The sequence below is a fragment of the Apodemus sylvaticus genome, chromosome 9 (assembly GCF_947179515.1).
Source record: "Apodemus sylvaticus chromosome 9, mApoSyl1.1, whole genome shotgun sequence".
Classification (NCBI taxonomy): Eukaryota; Metazoa; Chordata; class Mammalia; order Rodentia; family Muridae; genus Apodemus; species Apodemus sylvaticus.
Window position 1 is genome coordinate 106,669,045 of NC_067480.1, and position 21,850 is coordinate 106,690,894.

A 21,850-nucleotide genomic window follows, 5' to 3' on the forward strand; every position below is an offset into this window, starting at 1 on the left:
AGTGTGCTGGGCAGTGGTGGCGCACGCCCGTAATCCCAGCACTTGGGAGGCAGAGGCAGGCGGATTTCTGAGTTCCAGGACAGCATGGGCTACAGAGTGAGTTCCAGGACAGCCAGGGCTACACAGAAAAACCCTGTCTCAAAAAACAAACAAACAAGCAAACAAAAAAGAAAATGGTGTAAATGTACTATGTGTTTGTGTGCTATGTGTGATGTGTATATATGTGTGGTATATGTGTGTTGAATAGTATGTGTGTTGTATGTGGTATGTATGGTATGAGTGGGTGTAGTGTAGATGTGTACTATAGTGTGTATGTGTGTGTGTGTGTGTAATGTGTGGTGTGGTATCTATGGGGTATGGTGTGTATGTGTGGTATGGTGTATGTATGAGTGTGTGTGTGTGTGTATGTGTGTAGTATAGTATATGGTATGGTGTGTGTATTATGGTCTATATGAGGACTGTAGTGTGTGTCTGTAGTATGATGTATGTGTCAGGGTGTGGTAGGTAGTGTATGTGTTGTGTTTGGTGTATGTGCGTGATGTGTGGTATGTTTATTAGTTATGTGTATGTGTGTGTCATGGTATGTGGTGTGCCCATGTGTGTAGTGCATACAGTGCATGTATTTGTATGTGTGCTATGTGTTTGTGTGTTGCATATATGTGTGTATGTGAGTATGTATGTATGTTGCTTCTGACATGGGTTGCCCATTATTGCTTGCTCCCCCCTTCTCTTCTGGCAAGGCTGTGTGCGTTAGGACCAAGCGGGCACCTTCTTCTCCAGACCCCCATGAAGTGCGGGCAGCCTTAGCTCCCCAGGCACGTGTTTCCCTAGTGTGATGAGCAGAGGATGAACCCTGGGAACACAGCCTCTTTCCTGCGTCCTGACACAGAGTGACAGTGGATAGATGAGTCTGTGCTGTAGAATTCTGGCTCCACCTCGGGATGTGAATCATAGTACGCTCCCTGCCTGCGGTGGCTGGCTGGGCCAAAACTTCCTTTGCTTCTTGACTTGAAACCGTTTCCTCTCCTGTCTCTGTACCTGTGGACCCAGAGGCAGCTACCCTCCAAATATGCCAACTACGTTCTTCTTTGTGGAGCACCCAAGGACCACAGCCACCGTCCAGAGAGGCTCTTGAACGACTCGCTTGCCGACTCTGCTTCCCCGTGTCATCGAAGAGCACGGAGCTGAGCTTCTATTCTTTCTGTCCTCTCTTGCTCGCAGCAATTGGAGAATGTGTTGCTGCTGAGTCTGGTGCAGGGCTGCGGTGTATGGAGGTGATAATAAGCCACTGCCAACCCCGTCTCTGTTTTGCAGATCGAAGCCATTTACTACTTTGTGGTGGGGGATGTCCCTCAGGAGTCCCAGAAGCATCTACTAACGGGGGTTCTGGAGATCCCATATCCAGTCTGCATAGTGTCCTTCAATGCCAGAGGAGAAGAAACCATAGCTTTCCTAAAAGGTCTGAGCACCAAGACGCACAGCAGGTAGGTAGACAATGGACCTGAGAGGGCCTGAGCGCGGGTGGACCCTTACAGTCTAGGTGTTTACCCACTATGTCACGGTGTACAGTCGTCATGGTCTGCAAACCCTTTCCTTTGTCAGCCATCAATACAGTCCTCCTCTATTGATCTCTTGGAATCTTGCAGACTGGAGATACTGCCTTCTCAGTCAGCCAATTCCTAGGGGACTGGGCTCTCCACTTAGGGCCATTCTCACGCCAGGCTCAGACACTGACAACTGGAGATCACGCTGTATTCCCTAGCTCGTAGCAATTGTTCACAGTAGCCAGACTTTTGAAACATACAGGCTTTTGGAGAGGGAATTGTTAGCGATATGGAGGCCTGGACTTGGCATTTATTGACACCAAAGGCCGGCTGGAAATAGACCTTTTCACCCGCCAGTTTGCCTAATAGAGTTGGTGGAAATGTAGTTCTTTGCTCACAGCCCCAGGGATCCTGATTTTCCCCATCTGAAGAGGGTGAGGACTCTTCCTGTGTAACAAGATCTGTGAGAGTCTGAGCTTATCACCCTAGATGCTTTTCAAACAGTTTGAAATCACGAGGCATAAGGCTTTGAAGCTGGCGCCCTGACTATGTCCAAATACATACAGGGGGGTGTGTCTTCATCCACTTTCTCTAGGGTAGAGAGAAAGACAGCTGGCAGGATCCCTTCCCTGGCTTGTATCTGCCTCCTCTCTCCTAGGCGGTTCAGTGCCCAGGTAACAGCATGCTACAGGTAGCCCCGATTCCGTACTGGCTCACCCTTTGCTCACATTCACTGTGGTGGGTTTACATGAAGCAGCCGGTGGAGACGTGCCATGCTCTGGGCTCTGGGCCTTCATGAATGAGCCAAACACACAACCCTTGGCGCTCCTGCCTGTTGTGGTGTGGGCTCAGACACACCACGCCGTCTGCTGGTACTTTGTGCCCCGGGCTGCTGGGCCCAGCTAGAGCACAGTGACTAGCCAACTGGACACAAGCGTTTCTGGTCTGAGCTTGCAGATTACCTGGGCCTTGGGCTCAGCTGGGTAGATTTCCTCCATCACAGTATCCAAGGCTGTGTTTGTGTGGAAGCATGAGGGTGGGTGTGGGCGCTGGGGTCTAGCGACCTTCTCCAGAGAGCCTTTCTTAATGAACCCTCTCCCCATCAGAGGACATTTCTACCCTGTTCTCTTGTTTAATCTCCAGAAGAGATTAGAAAGTAGCAAGTTCCAGACAACCAAGGCATTTGGGGTTCAGAGCCTGCCAGGACAGACCTCATTTGTCCTCCCCACCTTCACCTCCCAACACACACACACACACACACACACACACACACACACACACGCACACGCAGGCACTCATGCACGCACGCACACACGCGCGCGCACACACACACACTGTACATAAATACAGGCAGTCATCAAAGGGAGCCAGTTGGACATGTCTGCTCTGGAAAGTACCTACAGGACACGAGCACAGCAAGGCTGGTGTCCTGGTCTCTGTCGGGGCCACAGGCATGAGGCTGTCTTGCTTACTGCCTTCAAGTCACTATGACAATCTCACCAGGAGCTCTTTAGGAAAATGACAAGCTTTCCACAGTTCAGGAGGAGGCCGGAGGCCATGTCTACTTTTAGTTCATCTTAGTTTACTTTAGTTCACCACTTTAGACATGCTCCAAGTGGTCCTTCAGGATTTCCCGAGTTGAATTAGCAGTGACAAACAGAGGTGACGTCTGACCATCACCTGAGACTTCCTCTGTCAATCAGAAGCTAATGTCCTATCATCTGACTTTCTGGGTTACAGTTCAGGGGTTCAGGGGCATTTAGGGGCTGAGGATGTAGCCCAGGGTGCCTAACTGGTCCCCGGGAGGACCTGTGTTCCAACTCTAGCACTGCCCGTAAAGGGGAAAAGAAAGAGAAAGACACACAGAGGTTAGCCCATCCCCTTGGCCCACCCCAGCAAGCTGGGAGTTTTGCTGTCCACGTGGAGCCTCCAGGGAGCTTGTTAAAGTTGTGCTCTGACTCAGCAGGTCCCAGGGATGCATCCTGGATCTCACCAACCCCCAGGTGATGCTGCTGATGTTTCTTGGACCACACTTTGAGCTGGCAGGCCCCCCAGAAAACTTGCCCGCACAGGAATTCTTTGCATTAGCTCTTAAGCTCAAAAACCGGGGAAGTATGTGTTTGCTGAGTTACAGCTGACTGAGGCCACTCAGCAGTAAGCAAACTAGTGGAGGCTGACTGAATTCCCAGGTTTCAATGCTCAGCCAGTCCATGCTAATTGTTCCTAGTGAGCTCCCTCATTTGATGCCTGGGCCATCAAAACTGTGTTGATGTGATAGAGACTTAGAGACAAAACCCCACAAACTATCGTTTTCCTGGGATCAAGAAACGCCATTTGGTTGAGCTAATTACCACAATGAGAAGCCAAACCATCACGGATACATACACTCAAACCATTCTTTTTTTTTTTTAAAGAGTTATTTATTATATGTAAGGACACTGTACCTGTCTTCAGATACTCCAGAAGAGGATGTCAGATCTATCGTTACAGATGGTTGTGAGCCACCATGCGGTTGCTGGGAATTGAACTCAGGACCTCTGGAAGAGCAAGCAGTCAGTGCTCTTACCCGCTGAGCTATCTCTCCAGCTCCCCACTCAAACCATTCTTGCGTGTGCGCATGTGTGCATGCAGGCAATCGTGGAGGTCAATACTGGGTCTTCCCCCCACCCCTTGGTCTCTTACTGCCTTATTTTCTAAGATAGGGCCTCTCACGGAACTTGAATCTCATTAAGTTAAGCCGCCTATCCATCAAGCTCCAGGGATCTGTCTGTCCCTTTGTCTTCAGTGCTGGGGTCACAGATGTATGCTGACAACGCCTGTCTTTAGTGTAGGTGCTAGGGGTCCAAACTCGGGTCCCCCATGCTTGCTTAAACACACACACTACCAGCGAGCCGCTCGCCCGCTCTTGACTGGGAGCTGACAAGATGAGGCAGAGAGAAATCAGAGACCGTGGTTAGAGTTAAGAGGCCTGGTGGTGGGCAGAGAGCTCTGTGCCTGCACCGTAGTCCCAGCTACCTGGGAGGTGGAGACAAGAGGATTGCTTGAGGCCAGAATTTCAGAACTAACAGAACAACAACCTTGTGAGACTCAATTCTGAGGAAAACCGATCAAAATAAATCAAGATTTGGAGCACCAACGACAGGCAATTGGCTGAGAGAACCGGCAGGCATACGCCTGACGCAGAACCCACCAACCCACCTCGTGTTTCAGATTCCACGCCTTCGCTGAGAGAAAAGACTGTGTAGAATTCTCTGCATTTTCCATGGAGGACGTTGACAGCTCCATGACTTGGAATTCAAGGAAACTGAAAGGGAGACTCCCTCCAGGTACCTGGAATCCCGAGGGGGGAGTATCACTTAGAGCCGAGGTCCTTTCAAGTGCCCTGCGATACAGTTTAGAAATAAAGGACAAAGCGGGGACCGCCCATGTCTTTCTGTCTGTCTGTCTTTCTTCTTTTCTTCCTTCCTTCCTTTCTTTTCTTCCTTCCTTCCTTTCTTTTCTTCCGTCCTTCCTTTCTTTTTTGTTTTTTTGGGTTTTTTTTTGTTTTTTTGTTTTTTTCGAGACAGGGTTTCTCTGTGTAGCCCTGGCTGTCCTGGAACTCACTCTGTAGACCAGGCTGGCCTTGAACTCAGAAATCCGCCTGCCTCTGCCTCTGCCTCCCAGAGTGCTGGGATAACAGGCGTGCGCCACCCGCCCGGCCCTTTCTTTCTTTTAAAGATTTATTTATTATTATAACTAAGTACACTGTAGCTGTCTTCAGACACACCAGAAAAGGGCGTCAGATCTCTTTACGGATGGTTGAGTCACCATGTAGCTGCTGGGATTTGAACTCAGGACCTTCAGGAGAACAGTCAGTGCCTTTAACCACCATCTCTCCAGCCCCATCCATATCTTTCCGCATTATTTCCATGGCACAAGCGTGCACCCAGTGGGATTTCATAGTCAATGGGTCTGTCCAGAAACTGCTTCAATGTGCCACTTGAGCAAACAGTCTAAGAATGTGTGCTCACTGACATGGGAACCTTCTAGAGATGTGGCCCTAGCCATGCTAATGGTGGGGTTAGTTAGGTCCAAGCTAGGCAGAGCCCCCCTGCTTTCTGGGGGTGGGAGGGGGCGTCCCTGCAGTTCTTGGTCATTCTGCTTTTCTTGTGATAGAGGTAGTACTTTTAGGTGAGCCTGCCCTTGTGCAGGTCAAGACTAAACAAAGACCTTTATGGAGGCCGAGGGAACCTCATTTTTCATTCAGGAATGTGATCTAGTGAATGAGGTCACAGAACCAGGGAGGAAGAACACTGTGACTCAGAACACCAGTAATGGAAGTGTACTCTGAAAGCCTCAAATGGGGAATTCCTCTGGGGCCAATTAAATGGCAAAATGCACAGAGTAAATACCACTGAGTAAAGACAGGGAAGGGAGGTCCTGTCTGATCGGTACATGGCACCTAAACTATTTATGAACTGGTGGTTTGAATGCAAAGTCCCCCCTATCCTTGGATAATTGGATACTTGGTGCCCAGCTGGTGACACTGGAGAGGCTTTGGAGATGTGGCCTTGCTTCCAATTGTGTCACTTGGGGTGAGCTGTGAAGTTTTAATGTCCTCCTGCACACACCCAACCCCACCCCAACTCCCAGTTGGCAACTCCACCACAGTGACAATGGACTCTAACCCCTCTGAAATCTTAAGCCCAAACAAACCATTCAGTCTTTAAGTTGCCTTGGTCATGGTGTTTTTTACCACAACAAGAGAAAAATAATTCAAAAGTCTAAGAGAGCCAGCTCCTGCCCCCCACCCTTCTGCTCAACTGTAGTTATTAAATAGGCTTCTAGTTTTGATAGTTGGCAGGGAAGAAGCTCAAGAGACCTCGGTTTGCTTAACAGCATTGCAAAGGCTCATGGGAGAAGACATTTGCATCATCAGCTAGTTGGTGAGCCAGAGGTATTGTCAGGATAGCAGGTCAGAAAGCCTATACCTGACAGACACTTTGCATATGCAAATTCCTTGTGTCCAGAGAGACTGGCCCGGGGAGATTTCTGTCAAGCCCTGCATTCAGCTCTCTGTGACCAACACCTTTTCCTGATCATGAGGCAGACCTGTCCAGATGATTACAGAAAATGATTGGTGCTAATTGTGCTAGATAGTTTTTGTTTGTTGTCGTCAACTTGATACAAGCGGGTCACCTGGGAAGACAGGACATCAGCTGAGGAATTGCCTCCATCAGAGTGGCCTGTAGGCACGTCTGCAAAGAGTTGGTTTTTCATTAATGATTGATGTGGAAGGGCCCAGCTCACTGTGGACAGTGCCACCCCTGGGCATATGGTCCTGAGTTGTATAAGAAAACAGGCTGAGCAAGCTGCTGGGAGCCGCCCAGACAGGCTTCTCCCAGTGGCTCCTGCTTCAGTTCTTGCCTGGAGTTCCTCCCCTGACTCCCCTTCGTGATGGACTTTAAACTCTAAAGATGAAATAAATCCTTCCCGCCCCAAGCTGTTACCAGCCATGGTATTCATCACAGCCACTGAACTTGTAGGTGGTTTCAATCAGGGCGAGGGCATGGGCTGTCACCAGCTCCCCAAGGCTCGTCAGCAGTTACCAATGGGGCTTGGTTTGAACCTGTGCATTCCCTGGAGTCCTGGTCTGTTTGCTGCCACTACACCCAGATATCTGAACAATTCATATTTGACTCATGGTTCCCAAAGCTAAGAAATCCAAGAACAAGCAACTGGCACAGAGAAGGGTTTTAATGCTGTGTCCTCCCAGGGAAAAAGGCTGAAAGGCAAGGCAGGGAGAGGTTTGCTTTCTCACGGAATCCACCCTCGCAGACCAATCCTCCCAACATCACCATTAACTCATTCATGAGGGCTAGCTAGTCCATCGCTGCCTTAGCAGGTCCCGCATCCGGTTCTGTTGCTCCGGGGAGTTGCATACAAACTATAGCGCCTGGCATTCGGGTGACTAAGGAAACACAGCTGGTGTCTCCACAGCTACCATCTTCCCAGCCCTGGAAACAGACAACTTAAAGTGCAGATAAAAATGTTTTCTAAGAATGAAATGCTTGGCACACCCTCATTTTGGTAATCGTGTGTTCCAAGTTTGGGAGGGAGGTGTCAGGTCCCAAATAAGCCATCTTGTCTATCTGTCACAATGCCCCAGAAATGCCACCGTTTCAAAGTCGGCTTCTTCTACTCACAAGCTGCCCAGAAATCGTTGACAGACAATTTTGGTTTAGAGAATGTGTGGTTTCCAAGTCCACCTGGGCTGGGGGAGGGGCAGCGCTTTAACCTCCTTTCTGTGGTCCCTTCTTGTCCTCACCACACCAGCTGTGAGAGAACTTCAATGTCAGTCTCCCAAACCTCCAACAGGGTGGGTGGAGTCTGACTCCTTAGGAGATAATTTTGTCTTCCTTGGGTGGAAAACAGACTTTCAAGGGAAGACTTAGACAAGTGCTACTTAGAGAACCCACTTGGCAACCTGAGAGAAAGTTCCAGGTGTTACTTTTGGATTGGACATAATTGGATTTTAAAGTCTGGTCCTTCTTCTATCACAGTACTAAGCAAAACAGAAATAAGACAAAAGAACCACCCTGCAGTCAAGAAAAGAATAGTTTTAAAATTGTAATATATATATATATATATAATATATTATATGTATATATAACACACATGCATGCATGTACACACACAAATATACACATATACATGTGCATACACACATATAAACACAATACATGCATGCACACTATACTCGTACACATTCATGCATAAAACATGCACGCACATGCACATACATGTACGTGTGTATATGTACACACACACATAGGGACGCACGCTCATACACATGCACATGTACACACACACACAGGCACGCTCGCACATACACATGCACATGTACACATACTGCCCAGACAGCCATCTTCAAGTGCACAGCTCAGCTTTATTAAGAATGTTCGTTCTGACAGCTGTCGCCGCTATTCAGCTCCCAGAATCGTGTCTGTCTTTTTAAGTGTGAGCTCTGTACCTATGAAAGAATCACTGTGTCTTATTCTGCTTGAGCCACTATAGCAACACATCAGAGTCCGGGTATTCATAAAGAACAGAAAGTGATTTCTTATAGTTCTGAAGGTCATCTAAGATCAGCATGCCAGCAGACCCAGCGTCTTGTGAACTTCTTGCTTCCAAGATGGTGCCCTGCTGCTGTATCCATAGGCAATGTGTGCTGTGTCCTGACTTGGCTAAACAGATGGCAGGGCATAAAACGGCAGAGTTCCCTTCAGCCCTCTCTTTAAAAATATTTTATTAAATGTGTGTATGTGTGTGTGTGTGTGTGCACATACACGTGTGTGTATGTGTACCTGTGTCATAACGTGCATTTGGAGGTCAAAGGACAACTTGCAAGAGTTGGTTTTCTCTTTCTGCCAGCTGGGTCCTGGGTGATTCTCTGAAGAGAGGCTGCAACCTGAGGTGTCCAGAAATTGGTGTTGATATGGAAGGGTGGAAATTCTGTAAGGGACAGTGCAGTCCTGCTGTTGTATACGTGCCACATCGGCTCTTCAGCTGCTGACGGCCATCTAGGATGGTTCCAGTTTCCAGCTTTTGTGGTTTGCGCTGCAGTGAACGTAGGTAGCCAAGTGTCTCTGAGCCATGCTGACTTGGAGTGCTTTGGGTATATACCCAAGAGTAGCGTGGCTGGGTCGCGTGCGAGTCCTAGTTCAGTATTTTGAGGAACCTCCCCTCTGGCTTCCACAATAGCTGCCTCAGTTTACCAGTAGTGTCTGGTTCCTCTTACCCACCGCCTCACTGGAGCTGAAATCTCAAATCAGGTTTGCTTAGTGCTTTATTGTGTCAAAGAATGTTGAATATTTATTTACCATGTGTATTTCTTCCTTTGTGAACCCTGTTCAGTTCATCTGTGGGTTTATTGGTTGACCTTTTTTGTTTTTGGTATTTGAATTGTAGTATTCTTTTTGTCCTTCAGATGTTAGTCTCCTTTGAATTTGGATGGCGATTGCTCTGTCGCTCTAGATGGCTGCTGGTACCATAGTCTTTCCACAATATTAATTTTGTCAATCCAGGAGCCCAAGAGATCTTTTTGTCTTCAGTGTCTGGAAGTTTATATAGTAGAGGTCTGTGATGGATATTTTTCTGGTAACTTGACACAAGTTAAAGTCATCTCAGAGGAGGGAGCCTCAATTAAGGAAATGCCTCCATAATGTTGGCTTGTCTGTAAGCCTCTAGGGCATTTTCTTCTTTAGTGATTGTTGGGGAGGGCCCAGCCCATGTGGGCGGGGCCATCCCTAGGGTGGTGGTCTTGGGTTCTATAAGAAAGCAGACTGAGCAAGCCATGGAGAGCAAGCCAGCGAGAGGCATCCCTCTATGGACTCTGCATCAGCTCCTGCCTCCAGGTCCCTGTCCTGTGTGAGTTCCTGTCCTGACTGCCTTCAGGGACAACTGTGATTTGGTGCCAAAGAATCCCTTTCCTCTCCCAAGCTTTGGTCGTGGTGGTTATCGCAGCAACAGTAACCCTAACTAAGACAAGGTCTTTTGCTTGGTTTACTCCTGGGTATTTGTTTCTTTTTTTTAAGAATTTCATCTATGAGTACTATGTTTACATCAATTTCACTCCCTATGGTGAACCACATGAGTCTATAGAGGCCATTCCTATTCAAACCACCATAACCTGTATCTCTACAGAGCCAACACAATACCAAACAATATCACAATTCCATTTTTTGTAACAAGGATAAGAGAGAGGGATTCTTACCATTCATATACAAGCATAAAAGATCCCAGGTAAACAAACCAGCCCTGAAGGAAAAATCCTTATGATAGAGGTCCCCATATCTGATTTCAAGCTCTATTAAAGCATCACAGAAGCAAAAATAGCATGGTGCAGGTGTGAGTGAGCATGGTGCAGGTGTGAGTGAGCATGGTGCAGGTGTGAGTGAGCATGGTGCAGGTGCAGGTGCAGGTGAACATGGTGCAGGTGAGTATGGTGCAGGTGCAGGTGTTAAGCAGACACATAGAGCAATGGAAGTTAACAGAATATGGATGTGAACCTGTACAGCTACAGCTACATGTTTTGACAAAGATACCAGAAGTATCTGGAGGAAGGAAGATTGACTCTTCAACTAGACAGTCACATGCAGGAGAAGTCAATTAGGACCTTCCACTCACCCTGCAGGACAGTCAGTTCCAGCTGGATCAAAGGCTTTAGCGGAAGGCCCAGGCTTGGGAATCATCAGAGGAAAAAGTGGGGGAAACGCTTGAAGATACAGAGCACTTTAAGGACTTTCTCCAAAGGGTCTGGAAAGAAGGTCAACAACTAACAATAGCAAATGGGGCCTCGTGAAATTGAAAAGCTTCTATACAGCAAGGAAAGCATTTGATCCAGTAGGAGCCCTCCGAGAATGTGAGGGAGTCCTAGAATCCATGTGGATTACATCTGGTCTCTAAATTATTGAAAAACAATGATATATTAACCCTGTGACTGCCAAAAGCTTGTTTTCTCTCCTTCCTCCTTCTCTTCTTCTTCTTCCCTCCCTCTCTGCCTTCCTCCCCCCTCTCTTTTTCTCTCCCTCTCTCTGTGTGTGTCTGTATGTTTCCCATTATAATTATGTGCCTTAATCTACCGTCAAGTGCTTCCACGTGTATTTCATACAGTAACTCCTTCCAAAGTCACACCCATCATGTATGGGAAGTAACAGAGGGCCTTAAATTTTTTTCCCTCAGGATTGGAAGAGCCTGGCAGTAATGTGTTGTGTGAGCATGGCCAGTGTAGGACAGAGCTGGAGTCTGGACCGGGGCTGTCCTCACGCTTTCTAGTCAGTATGGATGCTTTGAGAACTCTAGGGAAGACAGGGAGAGAAGTGTTTTTGCTACACAATGACTTTTGCTGTTAAACATTTTGGAGTGTTTCCCTTTTCCTGATGTATACTTAGAAATTAATCAAAACATAAGCACTGTATCATTGTCTAAGTTGACTATTTCCTTTTCTTTCTTTTTGAATGTTTCCTTTTTTTGTTAATATTATGGCAAGTATTTTCTCAACAGTATAAAAAGTGTTTTATACGATAGGCACTCAGGTATTTTTAAAAGTGTGTGGTATAGTTTTGTTAATCATTGCCTATTAAGCATTTCAGTAATGTTTTTGTTTGCAGTTAGAAATACTGTCTTTCTACTTTATATGATACATTTCCTCCTATATTGTTATTATTTAAAAGCACAGATTTCCAGGAGTGAAAACCCCTATATTTTGTGCAACAGGTTTTACAAGCCATGATAACATCGCCTCTAAATGAGCCATTTGTGAATACCAACTTTCAGGTCTTGCGTTTGGAGACGATACCTTCTATCAGCTTGCTCCCCAGAACAAGCAAGAGGTTGTAGGCTGAGAGGAATTTTGCCTTGTTTCTTGCCTCACCGCTAGGACGAGTAAACACCTGCACCTCGTGTAAAAGCATTTATTCTTTGCTCATTTGGCTTCTTACGGATGTGTTAGTTCCCGGAGGAGTTTCTCCTGCAATTTGAGTTTTCTTCCTGTTTTCCTTCTCGGGCTGTGCTGCACAGGTGATGGGAAGCTTAGTGTTGTGTGACCTTAGGGTGCTTGGGCACTGTGTGATCTTAGGATGGCTCACTGGTATGTTTTAGGAATAAAATGTGTCATGCGTTAAGGTCTTGACCTCAGTGCACACATGAAGTGCTTCCGTCCTGCAGACCCTGACTTCATGAATTGTGAATCCCTTTTGGAAACACTGAGAGGTCAGACCCCGTTGGAGGGGCAATGCCTTTGAAGGGCTCTTTTGTTTCCCATCCCTACCTCTTGGCTGCTCTGCCTGTAGCCATGAGGTGAGCTGATTTGGCCCACCACATGTTCCCACTGTGATTCAGGTCCACAGCTGACAGAAACCTGTGGACAGAAACCTCTAAAACCAGAAGACAAGGAACCTCTGCTTCCTGGTCATTTATATCAGGGATTTTATCCTAGGGACAGAAAGACAGTCAACACACTTTCTTAGTGGTTCATTACATTTTAAGTTTTCCTTACGTTTATATCAGGGATTTTATCCTAGGGACAGAAAGACAGTCAACACACTTTCCTAGTGGTTCATTACATTTTAAGTTTTCCTTACGTTATTCTCTGAGATTCCATGACCACATTTTTGGCTAGAAAGAACAAGAAGGAGACTAAGTTCAGTTACCTGCTGTGATGGTTTGCATATGCTTAGCTCAGGGAGTGGCACTATTAGGAGGTGTGGCCTTGTTGGAGTGGGTGTGTCACTGTGGGTGTGGACTTTAAAACCCTACTCCTAGCTGCCTGGAAGCCAGTCTTCCACCAGCAGATGAAAATGTTTAACTCTCGGCTCTGCCTGTACCATACCAGCCTGGATGCTGCCATGCTCTTGTCTTAAAAATAATGGACTGAACCTCTGAACCTGTAAGCCAGCGATTAAACATTGTCTATATAAGACTTGCCTTGGTCATGGTATCTGTTCATAGCAGTAAAACCCTAACTAAAATAGAAGTTGGTACCAGGAGGGGGGTATTTCTCTGATAGGCATGGCAATGCTTTTGTTTGGAAGAATGTGGATTTTGGGACTTTGGATTTAGAAAGCAGTAGGATGCTTTAAATGGGGCTTAATGGGCTATCCTAGCAGCAATGTGGAAGACTTTGTCACTGAGATTGATTTGAATTGTGCAGACCTGGCCCAAGAGGTTTCAGTGGAGAAGAACTTCATTATGTGGCCTAGAGATTGTTTTTGTGGTATATTGGGGAAGAATGTAGCTACTTTTTGCCCTTGCCTGAAGAGTCTGCCTGAGGCTAAGGTAAAGAGACTCAGATTAATTGAATTGACAACAGAAATCTCAGAAACTCACATCATAGACTTTGTTCTCTGGTTAAGTCTCATGAAGAGCATTTTAAGCAAATGTAGCAAGCTAAGAAAAGAAAAATATAAAATACATGGTTTGAGTATTAAAGGGATACCAAGAAGTTAAATGGAGCTGAATCCTGTGTTTAAGGAGATAACAAATTAAGGGAGTGGGACTCTGGGGCAAGATCCTACCAAGCTAGATTTAGATCCAAGCACGATGGTACACTCCTCTAGTCCCAGTAGATAAAGCCAAGCAGATCTCAGAGTTCAAGGCCAGTCTGGGACAGAGCAAGTTCTAGGTTAAGAAAAGCGTAAGTCCAAATGTGGTGGTACAAACTTTTAATCACAGCACTGATAAAGTTGAACAAGCGTTGGGGGCATGCTCCAGCCCCAGCAAGCAGCAGAACTCGGCAGCTTCGGCCACATGGCTCTGGCTTTAGAGTTAAGAATAGAAAGGACTACTGAGACAATTGGTGCCGGTTAGCTGGAGCTAAGAAATTAGCGGTGATTAAGAAGAGACCAGCATCACTGAAGTGAAATCTTCTGGGAAGTGTTTTCTGAGAGCACCAGAGACTGTGTTCCAGATATAGCCAAGGTTGTACCTGGTGCTGCAGCTATACTTGGTAATGTGTAAGAGTCACCCAGGTGATACTGATTTTGAAGGCATGAAAGGGTCATAAAGAGCAACTGAGGTGCGGCACTATGAGAGGCCATGGAAGGCCATTGGTGAAGATGCAGCCTCAGATGTAGTTGAGGGCCCAGGATTGAAGGAGTTATGCAAAGGATTTGAGCTTGGCACCATGAAGGGAGCCTATGAGAGGCTATTGGTGAAGCCTAGTTGCAGTGGAAGACCCCAGTGTATTGGAGATGCCAGTACCATGGGATGATCGCCAAGAACAATGTCTTAGTCAGGGTTTCTATTCCTGCACAAACATCATGACCAAGAAGCAAGTTGGGGAGGAAAGGGTTTGTTGAGCTTACACTTCCATGTTGCAGTTCATCACTAAAGGAAGTCAGGACTGGAACTCAAGCAGGTCAGGAAGCAGGAGCTGATGCAGAGGCCATGGGGAGATGTTTCTTACTGGCTTGCTTCCCCTGACTTGCTCAGCCTGCTCTCTTAAAGAACCCAAGAATATAGCCCAAAGATGGCACCACCCACAAGGGGCCCCTCCCCCTTGATCACTAATTGAGAAAATGCCCCACAGCTGGATCTCATGGAAGCACTTCCTCAACTGAAGCTCTTTTCTCTGTGATAACTCTAGCCTGTGTCAAGTTGTCACACAAAACTAGCTAGTACAAACAGCAATGACAGTGGAGTGGATCAACCTGAGCTTAGAATGCTACAGAGGGCAGAGCTGGAGAAGTGACACTAGCCCTTTGCAGGAGCCTAGAAGATCATGTGTGGATCCCAGACATTGAAAGAAGAAGCTATAACATTGAAGTTGCCTTGGGGACCCCAAGATGCCAGAGCCATAGGTTATCTCCTGAGGAAAGCTGCTAACAGGGAGTGGAACCAGTCCAGGAAAAGAACTTTGTTGCAGTCAACAAAGATGAAAAAGGAATTGGAGATCTGAAGACTGCTTTGACAACAAACATGGAGAGATTTGCAGTTTGACCACCTGGTTCCCTGTCTTTCCTTGGGGATTACAGTTAAATGATTGGATGAATCTCAGAAGAGACTTTGAACTTTGGACTTTTAACATTGTTGAGACTGCTATAGACTTTGGGGACTTAGGGAGTTGGACTAAATGTATGTTTTAATTATGCTGTGGCTAAGTATGGTCCCCATAGACTCATGTGTTTAAACAAGTCTATGGAGGCTAGGGAGTAGAATGTGATGGTTTGTATATGCTCGGCCCAAGGAGTGGCACTACATGGAGGTGTGGCCTTGCTGGAGTAGGTGTGGCCTTGTTGGATTAGGTGTGTTACTGTGGATGTGGGCTTAAAAACCCTACCCCTGGCTGCCTGGAAGTGAGTCTTCCAGTCTGTGCCATACCAGCCTGGATGCTGCCATACTCCTGCCTTCACAATAATGGACTGAACCTCTGAACCTCTAAGCCAGCCCCAATTAAATGTTGTCTATATAAGACTAGCCTTGGTCATGGTGTCTGTTCACAACAGTAAAACACTAACTGAGACACCTACTGAGTCAGGGACCGGACTGGTACAAATGTAACTCATATAGGTGGTACCCAGCCCCATCAGTCTTCAAGAGAAATTTTATATTTTCCTTCACTACTGTCCAACCACCTTTCCCCAGGGCTCCCACGAATTTCTAGGGAAGAGGCATAACTCTTTGGAATCATCCTGGTTCCATTAATTTCAAGCAGACTCATCCACCTTTATTTATTTATTTATTTATTTATTTATTTATTTATTTATTTATTATATGTAAGTACATTGTAGCTATCTTCAGACACATTTTCTTCTGTCTTCAGACACCACAGAAGAGGGCATCAGATCTCATTACGGATGTTTGTGAGCCATCATGTGGTGGCTGGGATTTGAACTCACGACCTTTGGAAGAGCAGTAGGTGCTCTTAACCACTGAGCCATCTCTCCAGCCCGACTCATCCTCATTTAGCTCGTGTTACCCAAGGTGTATTTGTATTGTGGTGGGTTACCTAAGAACCAAGGCCAATCATCCAGACACGCTTACTGCACATGTTCTATCTGCTAACGTCTCATTGGCTGGAGTAATCATATGACCATGTTTGGCACTAATAAGGGGTGAGGACTATTCTACCTGAAGACAGCTGAGGAGGGGAGTGTGTATGGGATATAAACAGTAATGCAAGGGGTCACAGCCTTTCCTTCTTGCGCGATTCTGGGTTTGGTCCCAGGAGACAGTGTTTGATGGAAAATGAATCAACTTTGGTATCAGATCTGGATCCAAATCCTAGTTTTGCCACAAATTATGTGACAATAACATGTTACCAAGACTTTATGCTTTTTCACTTCTAGAATGAGAATAATAACATCTGTTTCATTTGAGTATTAAGGGTTTTAATTCACATGACACACACAGAAATATTCAGGATAAACCAGCGTTCGATGAATGGCAGTTGCCCCTTTTCTTTCTTAGAATTCCAGATGGGCATTTCCTGCAGACACTCACTCTAGATCGGGAAATAATCCAGAAGAGTGTGGCAGCCTCTATCATAACAAACAGTTTCAAGAGTCACTCCACTGATGGGCTTGTTTGTGTGCATAGTCAGGGCTGGGAATTGGAACTGGGAACAGAGGACTGGATGAAGTAGGATCAAGTGTCATGGTGGGAGACAAGTCTGGGTGCCCATCCCAGGGCAACCACAGAGGGTGGGAATTTCTGTTGTGGAGATCAGGAGCCCACGTCCCTCTTCTCCTGGAAGTGGAATTTTACTTAGTGTTGAGTGGGGTAATGAGCTGGGCCCTTCGTGTGAGTGATTTTCCCCCTCTCCTCCTTTGTAAGAGTAAGCTCAGCCAGAGCTCAAAACTGCTGTTCAAACATTTGTAAAATTGGACATGCTAGCGTTCACTTCACAGACTGCCCCTGTAGAGCTGGTGGTGAGGCCCGTGCTTGTTTAGAAGCTGCAGCTGCAGTCAGGGGCACCATCCTTACTGTTGTCCCTTAGGTTCTCAAAGCTGGTGGGCCCAAGGTAGAGATTTGGGAAATTTTCAGGAAGAAGACTTGCCATATTAGGGTCTGAAGCAAGCTCTATTTCTGTTTTAGCTTTTATTCTTGTTCAATCAATTAAAAAAAAAACTCTGAAATAATGACTATAGAAGTGTAAAGTTAGATCAGACTGAAGTTGGCCTCTGTCATCATCCATCATGAAAATGTAATAATTTCGACACAGAAGCTGCTTGGCTCAGGCACAGGACCGGTCGTCAAAGCTGACAGCACAGCGCTTCAGACAGTTGGAAGTCCCAGGGTTAGCATGATCACATGGGCTACAAGCCGCACTTGGAGCTGCAGGGATCCCGCTTCATCAAGCCAGATCATCACACTGGTCCGAACAACCGCAGCATGCGTTTAAAACGTTAATCTGCTATTATACATACCACCCAAAGCCCCAACAGCCTAGAGCCTCTCCTTGTCCAGTAGAGCGGAAAGGGGCCGCAAGGCCAGTCTTTCATTTCTGGGCTCGTCTCATTAGGCAGCTGTCAGTAATCAGCCCCGAGGAGCTCTTCCTGCTGAGCCTGTACTGAGTACTAGCACACTCAACACTGCTGAGCCATCTTAGTTACCGGTCCAGTTCGCCAAGGAGACTTCAAACGACAGACAGGCTCTGCTGTGACCATCACTAGACCTTGCTTGCCAGATAGAAAGAAGAGATTATGTAATGAACTCATTAAAAGGAATGGGCCATAGCGCAAGGCTGCAGTAAAAGGCAGCGATGCTTTGCTGGGTACATTTTGTTTGTGTCTGGTACTTTGAGTAAATCGGAACTAAAAAAAAAAAAAAAAAAAACCAAAAACCTGTTCTGGGGTCAGCAAGATGGCTCAGCAGGTAGAGTGCTAAGTTCAAGCCCTGGGACCCACGTGGTGGAAGTTGCCCTCTGACCTTCAAGCACACACGTATACTTGCACGAACGTATAATAAACAAAATGCAAAAGCCTTTTTTAAAAAAAAAAAGCATAAGAGCTGTAAAAAAATTGATTTACTATTTTTGAAAATTTCTTTTTTTGTGTTGGCAGAGGCGGGGGAAGCATGCGCTAAGGCTATGTATTTTAAAATTACATTTTGTTGACTGGAGCATCCATCGGGCTGCTATGTTTAAAGGAGCAGTCCTGTTCTTGGCAGACACACGTGATCTTTAATTAGACCCTGAGTCTAGTGGCCCGACACCCAGGCCTGGCATCACGCCTCCCTGTTTCCAGTCTCCAATTTAATTTAGAAGCGCTGGGCGGTGCCTGTTGGTTGGTAGCTGTTTCTATCGGCAGCAAGAAGCTCTCTCAGAATTCGCTTTCCTCTGCCTGGAATTGAGCTTAATTTGGTGAACGTGGCTGGAACAGTCCTTCCAAGCTGTTGTCACGTGATGGTTTATCAGGCAGAGGGCTGTATGCCCCTCAGACTCCCCTCCCTCTTGCCTGACTGGTGCCTTGAATTTCTTGTCATCGCTTAAGACATGGCTACTGGTTAGTCAGTAAGGATTTATTAAGCATCTTCTGTGGAATTTAAAGTCTCACTGGGGTAAAGCCGAAGAAATCCAAAGACATGGATGACAAGGCTCTGAATGCAGGGACCCCAGACTCTTGGAGGACCCATGGCTGCTTCTGCTCTGTGATTCAAGGTGCTCCTTCCCCACTGCCCCAAGAGTCAAAGTAACACAAGAACTGCCCACCCCTACCTCCCTCTCACCCGCCTTTAGTTCACACCTTTGAAGATCCCATGGACACTCAGGCTTTGCATCCTCACTGAGCCCCTCTGGCTAGAGACCACCCTGTACTCCCGAATCTATCTCAGGCTCTTGTCCTGGGCTCCTCAATCCTAGCTGCAGTGTGGCCTGTCCACCTGACACCGGACAGTGGTAAGATCAATTCTGGTCTTAGCTCAGTCAGTACAATCAATGTCTGAATTAACTGAGTGGGTCCAAGCACCTTCAGGCATAACCTAACAACATATGAGATGTAGAGAAATTCATCAAAAGTCTTAAAAATTAAACCGAGTTGCTTGGGGAAAGAGAACTAATGTGAATTCTGATTATATTTGAATAAACTTGCTGTGATTTCAAAGCTGAGAGAAGCCTCTTAAATGTGTTATGTAAAAGTCAGGAGCTTTGCTGGGCTCCAGGGTATGCAGGGATGGAAAAAGGGAATTCTCAAAAAGGATGCATTAGTTATAAAAACAGATAAACATAATTCCATCCTTAAGGCTATCACAATTAGTTATCTTAGCCAGCTTTCTACTGCGATAGTGGAATACCTGAGGCTGGGTACTTTAAAAACTACCAAAGACAATAGCAGCAGCAGCAAATCCAGGAGAGCAACTTAGCGCACACCTTTGAAGATTGAAAGTTCAGACAGGATGAGCCTGACTCTAGTGAAGGCCCCTTCACTGCATCTCATCATGGCGTCAGGGCAGGAATACATTTACTCTTCCTGTCCTCCACTGGCTCAGGTCTCTGCCAGTACCACCAGTACCACCAGTACCACCCAAGAGGCTGGGCATGAGGGATCTTCCTCCCAAGAACAGGAATGGTTAATTCAGGTTTACTAAATGTCTTACTTAGGGTTTTACTGCTGTGAGCAGACACTATGACCAAGGCAACTCTTATAAGGACAACATTTTTATTTGTTTGTTTGTTTGTTTTTGTTTTTTTGAGACAGGGTTTCTCTGTGTAGCCCTGGCTGTCCTGGAACTGTAGACCAGGCTGGCCTCGAATTCAGAAATCTGCCTGCCTCTGCCTGCCTCTGCCTGCCTCTGCCTGCCTCTGTCTGCCTCTGCCTTCCAAGTGCTGGGATTAAAGGCATGTGCCACCACTGCCCGGCAAGGACAACATTTAATTAGGGCTGGTTTATAGGTTCAGAGGTTGAGTCCATTATCATCAAGGTGGGAGCATGGCAGCATCCAGGCAGACATGGGGCTAGAGGAGCTGAGAATTCCACCTCTTGTTCTAAAGGGAGCTGGGGGGAAGATACTGGCTTCCAAGCAGCTAAGGTGTCTTAAAACTCACACCCACAGTGACATATCTACTCTAACAATAGTGCCTCCTAATAGTGCCACTTCCTGGGCCAAGCATATTCAAACCATCATACTAAGTGAATGCAAAACATTTAGACAACCCCCACCCCCTTTGCATTTTACAGTTTTCTGCTTACAAGAGGAATAGGAACCAGCAGACAGTCACATACCTTCACCTAGAACCCACATTGCCCATCCTGGGTATGTAGAATTTCTTCTGAGAGAAGAGAATGGCCCATTATGAAACACACACAAATGGTTTATAGATTCTCTCCCAAATGGTAGGATGACTCTGCATTTGTTTTAAATTAGTTAATGGGTAATTTCTATAGCGTGGGACTGAATGTAGCTGCCCGTAGTGTCTCAGTCATTAGGGCCATGAATCCAGGTCCAGCCAGCAGGTATTTAATAACTGCTCAGCAGTGCTACCTTTTAACATACGTCACACCACTTAAGAGTGCTTTCACTAAAATGAAACTACTGATTTTTACTACTTTCTACCCTATATGGAATCTCCCTACCTTAGAGGCCGTCACCTAGCTCTTATAAGCCCCTCCCCCTTGCGCTGGGATACCAGCTTGATCTCTCCACATCTGGTGATCGGCCTGTGTGCTATCTCCAGCAAATAGGGCTTTGCCATCAAGTTCTAATGGGCAACCAAGAGCAACAGCAAGCCCCTGTATTGTGTCATGGGTCTCTGGCCAACAACTAGAGGGAGACTTCAGTGAGGTCTGACAACTGCACTAATCTATACGCAGAGACAGACGACCTGAGAAGGGTTCCATGCTCTGGCCATTTAATAATAGCACAGATGATGACCTCCTTAACCATGGGTTCTCAGCTACAGTTACAGTTCTAGGACTTTGGTTCATCCCGTGGAGTAGGTGTCAATCCACTTAGAAAGTGATTGGTTACCCTTGTGACATCCATGGTCCATGCTATCACTCTTGCAGGCCACAGCAGTTGTTATTGTGGTTCACGTGGCCCACAGCTAGGTAAGACTGTTGGTGATGCTGCCACCCTGCAGCCTCCAGTGTCCTGAGAGTTAGCCGGTAAGCAGGAAGCTTCCTGGGCAGTACGAGCTTGATCTCTCCACGTCCCAGAATCAGCGTGTGTGCCAACTTCAGCCATCAAAGCCCTAATGGGCAACCAAAAGCAACAGCAAGCCCCTGTATTATGTCGGGGGTCTCTGGCCAACAACTAGAAGGGGGTTTCCCATACCTAACACCGAGCTTTTTATGTGGTAATCTATAGTTTTTGGGAGGAGAAAAAAATTGTAGAGTAATTCCAATTAAATACTTCTATATGAAATGTGTGTGTGTGTGTCTTATAATGCACTAAGTCTCCAATATGACTTTTCCTAACATCCTTGATGTTAATTATCCTTCCCCCCAATCCTCTCCTCTGCCCTTACCCCAAATCCACTCATCTGCCCCACTTAAACCTCCCTCCCATTATTCCCCCTTGGTCTCTTGGAAGCTTTAATGTAGTTTATAATTTTATCACAGTTTATAATTTTTAAAGTGTATTACTTTCTGAAAAGAAAACTATTTGCTACCCTTTCCTGGTATATACTACAGCCTTTTCATGGTTATACTGAGGTCTTTCTTTACACCTTTATGGCCAAATAGGAGTTTAAGGTTTAAGCAACAGTAAACTTGCTCTCAGCTAGGCCAGCCTTCACTTAGGAGTCCCAGGGGATGGGAAGAGGCCACCTCGGGACTGGGCTGGGGTTTGACGGTTACCAGGACTCCTTTAGTCTACCAGCATCTCCC

The 21,850-nt window shown here is 46.4% G+C and overlaps 1 protein-coding gene across 1 annotated transcript in view; it reads left to right on the forward strand.

Annotated features, from left to right (window-relative positions):
- Vwa3b (von Willebrand factor A domain containing 3B) overlaps positions 1-21,850 on the forward strand; it is a 170,100-nt gene that overhangs the window by 19,597 nt on the left and 128,653 nt on the right. Inside the window, 2 exon segments of the mRNA XM_052193191.1 lie at positions 1,315-1,484; positions 4,755-4,870. Of these exon segments, the coding sequence (XP_052049151.1) occupies positions 1,315-1,484; positions 4,755-4,870 (286 nt within the window).